General features: G+C 47.1%; 1 protein-coding gene and 1 long non-coding RNA gene across 3 annotated transcripts in view; one reads left to right on the top strand and one right to left on the bottom strand.

Moving 5' to 3' along the window:
* Positions 1-8,848, bottom strand: part of SLC22A16 (solute carrier family 22 member 16) — a 50,830-nt gene extending 41,982 nt beyond the window's left edge. Inside the window, exon 1 of one of the 2 annotated variants that reach the window (XM_026454390.2) lies at positions 8,735-8,848. In XM_026454390.2, the coding sequence (XP_026310175.1) occupies positions 8,735-8,787 (53 nt within the window). In that variant the 5' untranslated portion in view covers positions 8,788-8,848. Of the gene's footprint in view, positions 1-5,544; positions 5,694-8,734 lie in introns of those variants that run through there. The other variant, XM_023205846.2, reaches the window with a different exon arrangement.
* A 1,264-nt stretch (positions 8,849-10,112) lies between these two features.
* LOC111538470 lies at positions 10,113-11,959 on the top strand. Its single transcript, XR_002730365.2, has 2 exons — positions 10,113-10,879; positions 11,194-11,959. It is a non-coding gene; the product is annotated as an uncharacterized LOC111538470 (long non-coding RNA).
* The last annotated feature ends 545 nt before the right edge of the window (positions 11,960-12,504 follow it).

Raw genomic sequence — 12,504 nt, 5'->3', positions numbered from 1 at the left:
CCATCAGTTGAATTTTTAAAAGTGTGTGTGTGCACAGATGTGCATGTTGACATATAAAGTGAACATATATACACACACACATTAATATAATGCTAAATTAACATATTATGTATATGGAAATATAAACTTCCATTTATACGTATTGACTTTTATACACACATTCATATATAAAATGGGTGTTTTTTTGGTGGCACTCCAAGGGATCATCTCTACCCTCCACTGGTGAACACACCCCACTTTGGAGACTATCGCAACCTAGTGACCTCTCCAAGTTCTCATAGATAACTGCCAGGCTGGCATGAACAGCCACCATTCCTCACTTATCACAGAACCTCATGTAGATAAATAATAGGTTGAATGGAATTAATTTCAAGTCTTGTGGCTATCAGGACACCACAGGCTGGTCATGCTGGCCACAGTTTCAAAACTGAACTCTATCTGTGGCACTGGCCCTGGTAGCTAGCTAGTCCACAAAAGAAAAATACAAAGCAAAATGCAGGTGGGAAGTAAATAGTGTTCTTCTAGCTCCAGGATGAGAGAGAACACACTAATTCCTATTCTTAGGGTCTCTTTGGGATGAGCAGCCAAGAGAAGAGCTTGGAGCCCCAGTGCTTGAGGGGCTAATGGGAGCTAGCTCTGTTTTTTCCAGGAAATATTAACATGTCCCTGCCAGCAGTAAAATGATCAGAAATCAGGCTGGGCATGGTGGTTCATGCCTGTAATCCCAGCACTTTGGGAGGCCAAGGCAGGTGGATCACCTGAGGTCAGGAGTTTGAGACAAGCCTGGCCAACATGGTGAAACCCTGTCTCCACTAAAAACACCAAAAACTAGCCAGGCATAGTGGCACGTGTCTGTAGTCCCAGCTACTCAGGAGGCTGAGACAAGAGAATTGCTTGAATCTGGAAGGCAGAGGTTTCAGTGAGCCAAGATCGCACCATTGCACTCCAGCCTGGGTGAGCGAGCAAAGATCTGTCTCAAAAAAATAAAAATAAAAATAAAAAATAAATTAAAAAGAAATCAGCCTCAGTCCATCCTAGAATGAGGGGTTGGGCAGGAAGAGTAGGCTGAGAAGACAGGCTTGTGTTGCTCTTGCTCAAAAGACCCCACAGGCTAACATCTTGGCTTGAAGATGAGTGGTGCTGACCCTCACACCTCCAGGCCAGAATCCCTCGTCCCCAGCCCCTGCACTGGTTGCCATGTCACCACGGAGACTTGGGGTTGTTATATTGCCTGTGGCCTCAAGGGGGTGAGCACCTGGCATGGCTGATGGGTCACCTGCCCTTGGGAAGCAGGCTTGTCCATTCAGGAGGTGTTTCTTCCTTCCCTGGCATTTTCTCAGGAAGAATCTTCCAGTCAATAAAAATGGCTCTCTTAAGAGACTCCTTGACCCTGCAGTGCAGTCCAGTCTGCTTCTATTGCACAGATTGTAGATGGGCTTCATCTTACACAGCAGAAGCCAATTCTCCCCTCTCCACTCTACTCTGTTCACACCTTCCTGTACATAGCAGCTTATTCAGCATTGTCTTGGTCACTGTGCATATTCTATAATACTAACCTCTTAGGCTGGGCACAGTGGCTCATGCTTATAATCCCATTTGGGAGGCTGAGGAGGGCGGATCACTTGAGGTCAGGATTTCAAGACCAGCCTGGCCAACATGGTGAAACTCCATCTCTACTATAAACACAAAAATTAGCCAGGCATGGTGGTGGACGACTGCAGTCCCAGCTACTCAGGAGGCTGAGGCAGGAGAATCACTGGAACCTGGAAGCATAGGTTGCAGTGAGTCAAGATAGCGCCACTGCACTCTAGCCTGGGCAACAGAGAGAGACCCTGTCTCGAAAATAAATAAATACTAACGTCTTACATTGGATCATACTTTAAATTATGTTCACACTCATTATCTCATTTAATCATCTCAACATACATCAGAGTTTGTGAGCCAGCTGAACTGTACAGACAAAAAAAATCTTTGCTTAGTGAATCGCTGATGTAAATAAAATGGAAAACTAATCTTGCCTAAGAAAACAGTTCATATGCACTAATTTTTTGTAAAATCAAGCACCTAGGTGTCTCTGCTTTGCTAAAAGACATTACACTAGTGGGTGTTACTGTCTGCTTTTGATAATAATAAAACTTGACTTCCCTAAAAGTAACCAGTAGTCAACATCACAAAGATATCAACTATCCCAAAGTTAATTTATAAATTTCATTTTCAGCGCTGTCTATAACTGCAAAACATAGAAAACTGAAATGTCCATTGGCAGGAGACTGGTTAAAGAAATTATGGTGAAAGTATGATAAAAGTATAGATACTCCTAGGACATCCCAGAGGGAAAGGGTAGCATGTAGTTTTTAACTAAAGGAGCATTCCTAGTCTGAGAATCCCCCCATCCAGATCATTACGATGTGGCTTGTCATGGACCACCATCTACCCACTAGACACCATGGCAATAAGAGGCATGAAAAATCAGGTCTTCTTGAAACTAAATTTTGTTGAGGGCCTAAGGAGCATCCTATAATAACAATCCCATATGAATATGACTGGAAATAGAACATAAATCATGTATGTATGGTGCACATATTTATATTCTTTGACTCCCATCCCTGAAATTTCAACTCAGCAAACGACAACACAGCCCCTGCAAACAGAGCATGTTTAATTTGCCTAAAGTTTACCTGAGGCATTTGGGTTTATTCCCTAACTAGTCTCACTACCTGGAGCAGCTCCACCACTGAAAAGCTCATGTTCTGCTATGACCTCCCACCCTCTTACTTCCCCCGTCCTTCCCACTGACCCCATTTCCAGCACCATTCAGGCGTCCAGTCTTCAGATCCTACCAGCTTCTTCAGTTTGTTGCTACCTTTCTGGCCTCAGTTTTTTCTTCCTCAGCTAGCTGACCCCCACAGTCATCACCAGAACTATTCTCTCTCTCTTCCCCTCTCCTCTCTTTGTCTCTTTTTCTCTTCTGCACACACACACACACCCCCACACCCCCACCAACACATCACCCACCCTGGCAGGCCTCTGAAGCTACGATTTGTCTTTTCTGACCCCCTCTTAGCAATTGTGATTCAGGAGGTCTAAGGTGGGGTCAAAGCCTCTACAAGCTTAAGAAGCTTCCTAGGAGATGCTGATACAGATGAAAACATTGCCCCAGGATATCTACTTTTCTGGTTAAACTATGTAGTGATACAAGGTTTGACATTCAAAATACTGGATAATTGTTGTGGAGCAACTGAAAAACCAATAAATAGCCTATGAGGGTGACATTTCTTATAACCACTTTGCAAAACTATCTGGCAGCTGACCACATGCACCACCTGTGACATCATCTCCTAGGTATATACTCAGCGAAATGCACACACAAGTAGAGCCCCCACACCACAAAACAACGTTTCAGTCAATGATGAACCACATATACAATAGTGGTCCCACAAGATTATAATTTTAATACTGTATTTTTACTATACCCTTTCCATGTTTAGGTACACAAATACTTCCCATCATGTTACAACTGCCTACAGTATTCAGTACAATAACATGCTGTACAGGTTTGTAGTCTAGGAGCTGTGGGCTATACCATGGAGCCTAAGTGTGTAGCAGGCTGTACCCTCTAGGTTTGTGTAAATATAGTCTGTGATGTTTGCAGAGCAACAAAATCACCTCATGACGAACTTCTCAGAAGTATCTCTGTCGTTAAGCGACACATAACCATATCCTAAAAGACAAATGCGAGAAAGGCAACTCATAATAAGCCCAACCTGGAGACAGTCTAAACGTCTGTTGACAGAATGAACCGTGAAATATTCGTGCCATTAAATACTAGGTAGCTATGAAAATCGACTAACTACTGTGACACACAATATGGGTGGATCTCACAAACACAGTGTGGAACAAAAGAAGCCAAAGGGCACGTGCCTTTTACCCCAGTTATGTAACATTTAGTACGGTTGATGTAAGGACAGTGGTAGTGAGCTTGGGGGACAGGGATGGAGTACAGCTTGGGAGAAGGCATAAGAGGAGATAATTTGGGCGGGGGTAACATGGGCGTGTTCACTGTATGACAACTCATCAGGTTGTAGATTATGGTGCACACTTTTCTGAATATATGCTATATATCAATTTAAAAGTTTTCTATCTACAGGGCCCAGGGAGAGGGAAAAGTATTCAGCAATGCCCCTGCTGAGGCACAGCTGGAACAGGTGCAAAGCCATGCCTAATCTGTCCACAAGGCACTGGCCAGCTGGACTGCAGCCCTGGATGGCCACCTGATCCATATTGACAAGGGGGCATTTTCCCTGAGCAACAGATTATCTACCCAACTTCCCACTGGATGTCTCTGCCTGGAATTCCCACAAGGAACTCAAGGTAAACCAATCTCAAACTGAGCTTGATATCTAGGCCTGCCCCACCTGGAGGGTAACTTTCTGAGTTTAGGGTACCATCACCCACACAAACTAGAAATCCTGGGCACAGGACATGGGGTGGGCTAGGAGGGGCATGTGGTCCCTTTCACTTCTCCTTCATGCCTTAGGGCCAAGAGGTCCCATCAACTCCACCTGCTAAAACTGTCTGGTTCTCCCTGCCCACACTCCCCCTGTCCGGACCCTCTTTCTCTCTCACCTGGGCTCTTGTCTAGGTCTTCACTGGCCCCCTTGCCCCACTTGCTGCCCCTCCAGTCCACCCTCTGCACTGCAAAGTAATCTTCTGATACCCAAACTCTGCAGCATGACATACAAAAACACTCGTGGAGATGACTGTAAGCTTACCTCCTGCCTCTCTCACTATCATATTTTATATCCCAAAAATAATTAACCACTAAGTGGCTCCCAATCAAGCCATGCTAGTTCACATAAACACACTTTCCATGTGCTAGAAATGTCCTAAGCACTCCTTCAATTCAAATTTCCCTTTCCCTGTTGCAAGAATAACTTCTTGAAAAAGCAAACCCCATGTCCTTAGGTGTCTAGCATTCTAACACATCACTCTCTCCTTTACAAAGGTTCTTTGTCCTCAGAGGTGTCATGCATGTACCCAACCTAGGGGTCCACCAGGACAACAGGCTTATAGATATGACATATGAATGGAAAAAGAATCACACAAACACAATCGGCAGAAAACCCAGAGGCGAGGGAAAGCAAGAGCGGCCAGAAGCCCCAGGCAATGGGCCCATGCAATCTGGGTGACAGATGAAGAAAACTGCTTTCAGTTCTAGATTATATCATTCCGCATAACAGCATAACTGGTGGAGCCCATTGTGGTTAAGAGCATGGATTCTGGAGCCAGACTGCCAAGGTTTGATCTTGGCCCTGTTACTTACCACCAGGGACCATGAGCAAGATCCTTATCCTTTCTGTGCCTCAGTTTCTTCATTTGAACAATGGGCTTTGTGGGAATGAAATGAGTTAACACCTGGAAAGCACTGTATGGCACACCATAGCTGTATATAAACGGTAGATGTTATGATGTTCATATGCTGACGTCCAAAAAGAGCCAGAAAAACTACATATTGAAAAAAAAAAAAAAAAGACAAAACCCTACCTCTGTCCATCCATGAAGGTCTGCCACAGGCTCCACATTCCAACTCTAAACTTTTAAACCATCTCTCCTCTTATCCCAGGACAACTAACTCAGGGATCCAGGTTCAGGTCCTCCCAACACAGGTGCCTAAATCTCAGTCTCCTCAATTTCTTTTCATATGGAGCTTCAGCTGTGAAGTTTATGGAACTATGATATGGTTTCAGGAGAAATCTTGGAATAGTATTTTAGTTCTTCTCAGGTATCCTGTTCCCCCCCCCCCCCTTTTTTTTTTTTTTTTTTTTTTTTGTGCGACAGAGTCTCGCTCTGTTGCCCAGGCTGGAGTGCAGTGGCACGATCTTGGCTCACTGCAAGCTCCGCCTCCCAGATTCATGCCATTCTCCTGCCTCAGCCTCCCAAGTAGCTGGTACTACAGACGCCCACCACCACGCCCGGCTAATTTTTTGTATTTTTAGTAGAGACGGGGTTTCACTGTGTTAGCCAGGATGGTCTCAATCTCCTGACCTCATAATCTGCCTACCTTGGCCTCCCAAAGTGCTGGGATTACAGTCGTGAGCCACCGCACCTGGCCTGTTTTTCCCCTTTTCAAGGTGACTAGAATAGTGCTTCCTTATTCGAGAAATGATAAATGAGAAATGAGAGGTAATCAGGGTTGTCTACTTTAGGGGTCCCCAAGCCCCGGGCCATAGACCAGTACTGGTCCATGTAGAAATTGGGCCACACAGCAGGACGTGAGCAGTGACCAGGGAGCATTATCTCCTAAGTTCCGCCTCCTGCCAGATCAGCCGCGGCATTAGATTCTCACAGGAGTGTGAACCCCATTGTGAACTGCACATGCAAGGGATCAAGGTTGAGAGCTCCTTGTGAGAATCTAATGCCTGATGATCTGAGGTGAAGCAGTTTCATCCTGAAACCATCCCCCCGACCCCACCACAGGTCTATGGAAAAAATGTCTTCCACGAAACGGGTCCCTGGTGCTAAAAAGGTTGGGGACTACTACTCTACTTAACACTTCCACTAGGTTCCCTTAAAAAGAGGACTAAATAATCATCACAGTAACTTTCTTTTCTGTTTATAAAGAATAGAGACCAATTAGAACAAATATCTGAGAAAAATGGGTACTGTGTTACAGTCACACTGTTTTCCCCTTCTACTGTATAAGCATTGGTTTGTTACCCGTTTCCCTCCTGTAATCTGCTTTCACAAGTCAACCCTGACCACCAATATGGGAACTCAGGTAACAATAATAGCCATGACTTATTGAGAACTTACTGAATAATAAGACTTTTGCATACATTATGGTGGCCAGCTAAGAGCTGTCTCCTCAAACCCATTTGCCCCCTCTTCACCATAGTGAGCTGTCACCATGGATGAGCAGCTGCTCCAGGCACAGACAGGGAGCCCCATGCCATGGATGGCAGAGCTGCCCCACCTGCCAGGGCCCCTGAATGGCCTTGTGGCACAGATCCTGCTGTGGACAGTTCAACTGGAGAGTTATAAACTTCCAGTTGAGGAATCTGTTTGATAGGGTACCTTAGTCAAACACCAGCTAATATAATTACCTCAGCTAATCCCTAAAAAACACAGGGGACCTAAGGTGTTAGTACCACCTACCTCATTGAGTTACTGTGAGGATGAGAAACTGCATGCGGAGTCCTCATATACACATTTTCACTACTCCTATTTGAAAACATTTGTACTGCTATTATTAGCCCCATTTTATGGATAAGAAAGTGGTAAATAATATGTTCAAGACCATATAGTTAATGTGTGGGAGTGCCAGAAGTCAGACATCCGGCCTTAAAACTGATCTTTTAACCTCTGTGCTATTCTGCTTCCAAAAGGATGAAATGAGATCATACATAAAGAGCTTGGCCCAGCGGAGGGGCCATCACCTAACCGTGCTCAGGAGTGCATCATGGTTGAGAGTGTGGGCTGTGGAGGTGATGGGCATCCAATGGCATCCAATTCTGCCCTGCTAGTATTAGATTTATGCTTAGGCCGAAACCTTGTTTTTCTCATCTGTGAAAAGAGGGTGATACTACCAACCTTATCAGGCTATAGTGAAGATTAAACGAAGTAACACGTACCAACGGCTTATGACCAAGCCAGGCACAAGACAGCGTTCAATGATGCAAGCAGAAGGAAGCAGCTGGGGCTTCTTGCCCCTTTCCCCTGTCCTAACAGCTCTTTTTTGCAGACACTGGGAATCAAAACCAAAACGCATACAATCTTCCACCTTGAAGTACAGCACTACATCATCTCTTCGCTAAGCCTAATTCCCATTTTCTGGATAGGAAACTGAGACACAAAGTATCTCCAGAATCATATCAGAGGTAAGTAGCAGGCCAGGATTCAGACGCAGCTCCAAATCTCCGGCCATCACGCTGCATGGCCCCTCACCCGGCTACCTCTCTTCTCAAAGCACTCTTGAGTCAGATAAAGGAGCTCTGCCCATAAATGAACGAACGGATGAATAATTTTAAAAATTTTAAATCCATTTGACAAATGAAAAGAGGGCGTACGGAGGTAAAACGTGGTTCCACCATGCGTTGGCTATGAGTCCTTGACCCCGCCAGCTTCAGTTTACCAATCACTAAAATAGGGATTTGAACACCTCCTTTGCAGGGTCCCGGTGAACATCAAATGAAAAACTGTGTGTAAGCTCTCGGTACAGTGTACCTGGCACATATTAGGTTTTAATAAACGGCAACTAACTCTGACTAACGGTTGTCGCTGGGGAATACCTGCCAGGCACAGAGGGAGGCCCTACGGCGGCGCGGGGCAGAATGGGGGCAGCAGCCTTCCAGGGAAGTGAGAAAAGGGATTAGAGGGATTAGAGAAACGGGCGGCCAGGCACAGGCACCCCCTAAGCGTGCGATCTGGCCCCTGGGGGCCCTCCAGCATCGGCTGCCGCGGAGAGCACCCAGGTCCCACCTGCCCGGCAACAGGCGCACCCCGGGCGAGCCCGGCGCCTCTGATCACCATGCCAGGCCCCGCTGCCAGAGTCCTAGGGGACAAGCCCAGCTCGGGACTGATGTCTGGACGCCTGTGTCCGGACTGCTCGGGGAAAGGAGGGAGTGGAGATGTTTTCGGATCGCGAGCGTCGCACGAGAACCCTGCCGCAACCGAAAGAAACAGACCCCTTGGCGCCGCCTCCCGCGTGGCGCCCCCTCCCCACCCCGCCCCCTACCTGCCGAAGTGCCCCACGTGGTCATAAATCCACTCGAAGTGGCGGGACCCCATGGTGCTGCCGTGCACTGGGCGCACAGTTAGCCGAGCTCCGGGGGCTGCGGGTAGCACGCCCCGCCCCGAACCTCCCCGCCCGGCCTCCTGCGCTCCCCGCGCGTCCCAGTGCTCGGTACGAGCGCGAGGCTGTACTCCGTTCCTCCCTCCGTCGCTCGGCCCCTCCGTCCCCTCAAGTATCTTCGTCTTTTTCCCGCCGCCTCGGCCTCCTCCCCGGCGCGCTGTGGTCCCGGAGCCCGCGGTCGCATGGTGCCCGCGCCCCCAGCCCCGCCGCTCTCCCGCCCGCCCCGCCCCGCCGCCAGCCTGGCTCTTGGCACCGTATCCGTGGGGTCGTCACGCTCGAGGGAATCCCCGAGGCCTGGGAAAAGTTGCCACTGAGAGACAGCCCAGGGTGGGGATGCAAGGTCCAGGTTCAGTCTGGGGGCCGCAAAAACATATGGCCTTCCGCATGACGCCCCTCACAAACATGGTTCTCAGATTTTCATGCCTGAGAATCTACCGCAGAACTTGGTTTAAAAGGTACATTTAAGGCCTGGCGCACTGGTTCACACCTGTAATCCCAGCACTTTGGGAGGCCGAGGCGGGCGGATCACCTGAGGTCGGGAGTTCAAGACCAGCCTGACCCCCATGGAGAAAGCCCTTCTCTACTAAAAATACAAAATCAGCCGGGCATGGTGGCGCATGCCTGTAATCCCTGCTACTCGGGAGGCTAAGGCAGGAGAATTGCTTGAACCCGGGAGGCGGAGGTTGCGGTAAGCCAGGATCTTGCCATTGCACTCCAGCCTGGGCAACAAGAGTGAAACTCTGTCTCAAAAAAAAAAAAAAAAAGTACAGTTAGGCTGGCGCGGTGGCTCAGGCCTGTAATCCCAGTGCTTTGGGAGGCCAAAGGGGGAGGATTGCTGGAGCCAAGGAGTTTGAGACCATCATATAGTGACACCTAGTCTATGCAAAAATAAAAAATAAATAAATGTAAATTTATTTCTAGACTCCACCCCTGATGAGTCAGTCTGCCTGGGGCACAGGAATCTGATTTTTCTTTCTTTTTTTTTTTTTGAGACGGAGTCTTGCTCTGTCTCCCAGGCTGGAGTGCAATGGTGCGATCTCAGTTCACTGCAAGCTCTACCTTCCAGGTTCACGCCATTCTCTTGCCTCAGCCTCCCAAGTAGCTGGGACTACAGGCACCCGCCACCATGCCCGGCTAATTTTTTTATATTTTTAGTAGAAATGGGTTTCACCATGTTAGCCAGGATGGTCTCGATCTCCTGACCTCGTGATCCGACCACCTTGGCCTCCCGGAATCTGATTTTTAATAAGCAGACCACATCATTCCAAGCCACACTTTGGAGTGGGCAGGGGTTTGGCACATGGCCAACCCAGGCAGGGGGTGGCCTTCCTTCTGGAAGGTATCAGGTGAATGAACTTTAGGGAAGAAAGGCCAATGGCTGGTCCACAGCGCTGAAGCAGAAAAGCCAGTTTCCAACTATATCCACAGCGAGAGTTGCCTTCTCTAGTCAGCCTGGCAGTCACTGGTCGCACTGTCAGTGTGCTACTCCACTCTATAAGGCCACTAGACCTTGAGCTCCTAGAGAACAGGGATGCATTTTCTTCATCACTTTGGTAGCCTCAGTTCTACAGCAAATGTCCTCTCTTTGAACTTCTCCACCTTATCTGAGCACACTATCTTAAAATCTGAGCACACTATCGCTTTCTCAGAGAAATCCAACAGTTTGAGGGCCAGGATAGAGCTCCACCAGAGCAGAGCAGCAAGACTGGGTCTGATGGCTCGAGAAGTGGCAGGATCTTGCAAGGCTGTGTCAAACATTTTACTTTGACCAAAGGACAAAGGAAACTCCCTGTAGACAGTCTTAAAGCAGAAGAGTAATAACAGCAAACTTGTACTTGAATAGTATTTGAAAAAGAGGAGGGTCCATTTCCCAAAGTGCTTCCCTCCCCTACTTGTCACAGAGCCTACAATAACACCACTAAAAATTGACTTACTTTTGTTATGCACAATCCTATCTAGACATTCTCTTCTGAAACATAAATACTCTTGGAAGGACTAAACCCTTAAGTAATAAACAGCTTGGAGAGTGTTTTTGTTTGTTTGTTTGTTTGTTTGTTTGACGGAGTTTCACTGTTGTTGCCTAGCCTGGTGTGCAATGGTGCGATCTCGGCTCACCGCAACCTCTGCCCCCTGGGTTCAAGTGATTCTCCTGCCTCAGCCTCCCAAGTAGCTGGGATTACAGTCATGCCCCAAAACTCCCAGCTCATTTTGTATTTTTTTAGTAGAGACGGGGATTATCCATGTCGGTCAGGCTAGTCCCAAACTCCTGACCTCAGGTGATCCGCCCGCCTTGGCCTCCCAAAGTGCTGGGATTATAAGTGTGAGCCACCGCGTCTGACCAGATTTTTAAATTAGATAGTTTCCTGCTAACTAAAGAGACTTAAGAAAGCCTAAGTTCTTCAGGTGAGGAATGCTAGAGGGATACAAGGTGGGGGAAAATGAGAGAGTAGTGAGGAGTACTTTTGTCAAGGGCTGAGCCTAGGAGGAAAGGTGGGAGCCACGGCAGCCAGTCAAGATGCCCTATTGCTTCAAAGCACCAAAGGGAGAGATACCTGGAAAAGATATGGAGAAACTGAATTTTGATATGAACACTATTCTAATTACACCAGATAGAAATGGCACGATATGGATAAAATGGACAAATCCCTTGAAAAATACAATCTAACAACACTCAGGAAGAAATAGATAACCAGAATAGGCCTACATCTATTAAAGAAATTGAATATGCAATTAAAAACTTTATGATATGGTTTGGATGTTTGTCCTTTCCAAATCTCGTGTTGAAATGTAGCCCCCAATGTTGGAGGTGGGGCCTGGTGGGAGGTGTTTGGATCATGGATCCTTCATGAATGTCTTGGTGCCATCCTCCCCAGTAATGAGTGAATTCTCAGTTATGAGTTCACACAAGATCTGGTTGTTTGAAAGAGTCTGGAACTTCCTCCTCTTTCTCTCTTTTTCCTTCTCTCACCATGTGACTCAGGCATCGCTTCATCTTCTGCCATGACTGGAAGCTTCCTGAGGCCCTCACCAGAAGCAGATGATGGCACTATGCTTCATGTACAGCCTGCAGAACCATGAGCCAAATAAATCTCCTTTCTTTATAAATTATCCAGTCTCAGGTATTCCTTTATAGCAATGCAAACAAACTAACACATGTTTCCACAAAGAAAACCCCAGGATTGGCCACGTGCAGTGGCTCACACTTTACGAGGCGGAGGCAGGAGGATCGCTTGAGCCAAGGAGTTTGAGACCAGCCTGGGCAACATGGTAAAACCTCATCTCTATAAAAAATACAAAACATTTTGCCAGGCATCGTGGTGCATGCCTGTTATCCTACCTACTTGGGAGGCTGAGGTGGGAGGATTGCTTGAGCCTGGAAGGTTGAGGCTTCAGTGAGCCACGATTGGCCCACTGCACTCCAGCCTGGGTGACAGAGTGAGACCCTGCCTCAAAAAAAAGAAAAAAGAAAAAGAAAAGAAAGAAAACTCCAGAGTCAGACATTTAAGGTAGAAATAATATTGATTCTGCACAAACTGTTCAAGGAAATTGAAGAGGAGGGGATTCCTCTCAAATCACGGAATGGTCCAGCATTACTCTGATATCAAAACCAGGTAAAGACCTTACAAGGCAAGAAAACTATATACCAGTATACC

Source organism: Piliocolobus tephrosceles, chromosome 5 (genome assembly GCF_002776525.5).
Source record: "Piliocolobus tephrosceles isolate RC106 chromosome 5, ASM277652v3, whole genome shotgun sequence".
In the NCBI taxonomy this organism is placed as follows: domain Eukaryota; kingdom Metazoa; phylum Chordata; class Mammalia; order Primates; family Cercopithecidae; genus Piliocolobus; species Piliocolobus tephrosceles.
The sequence above is the reverse complement of the archived record's forward strand: the minus strand, read 5'-3'. Positions and strand labels throughout refer to the sequence as shown.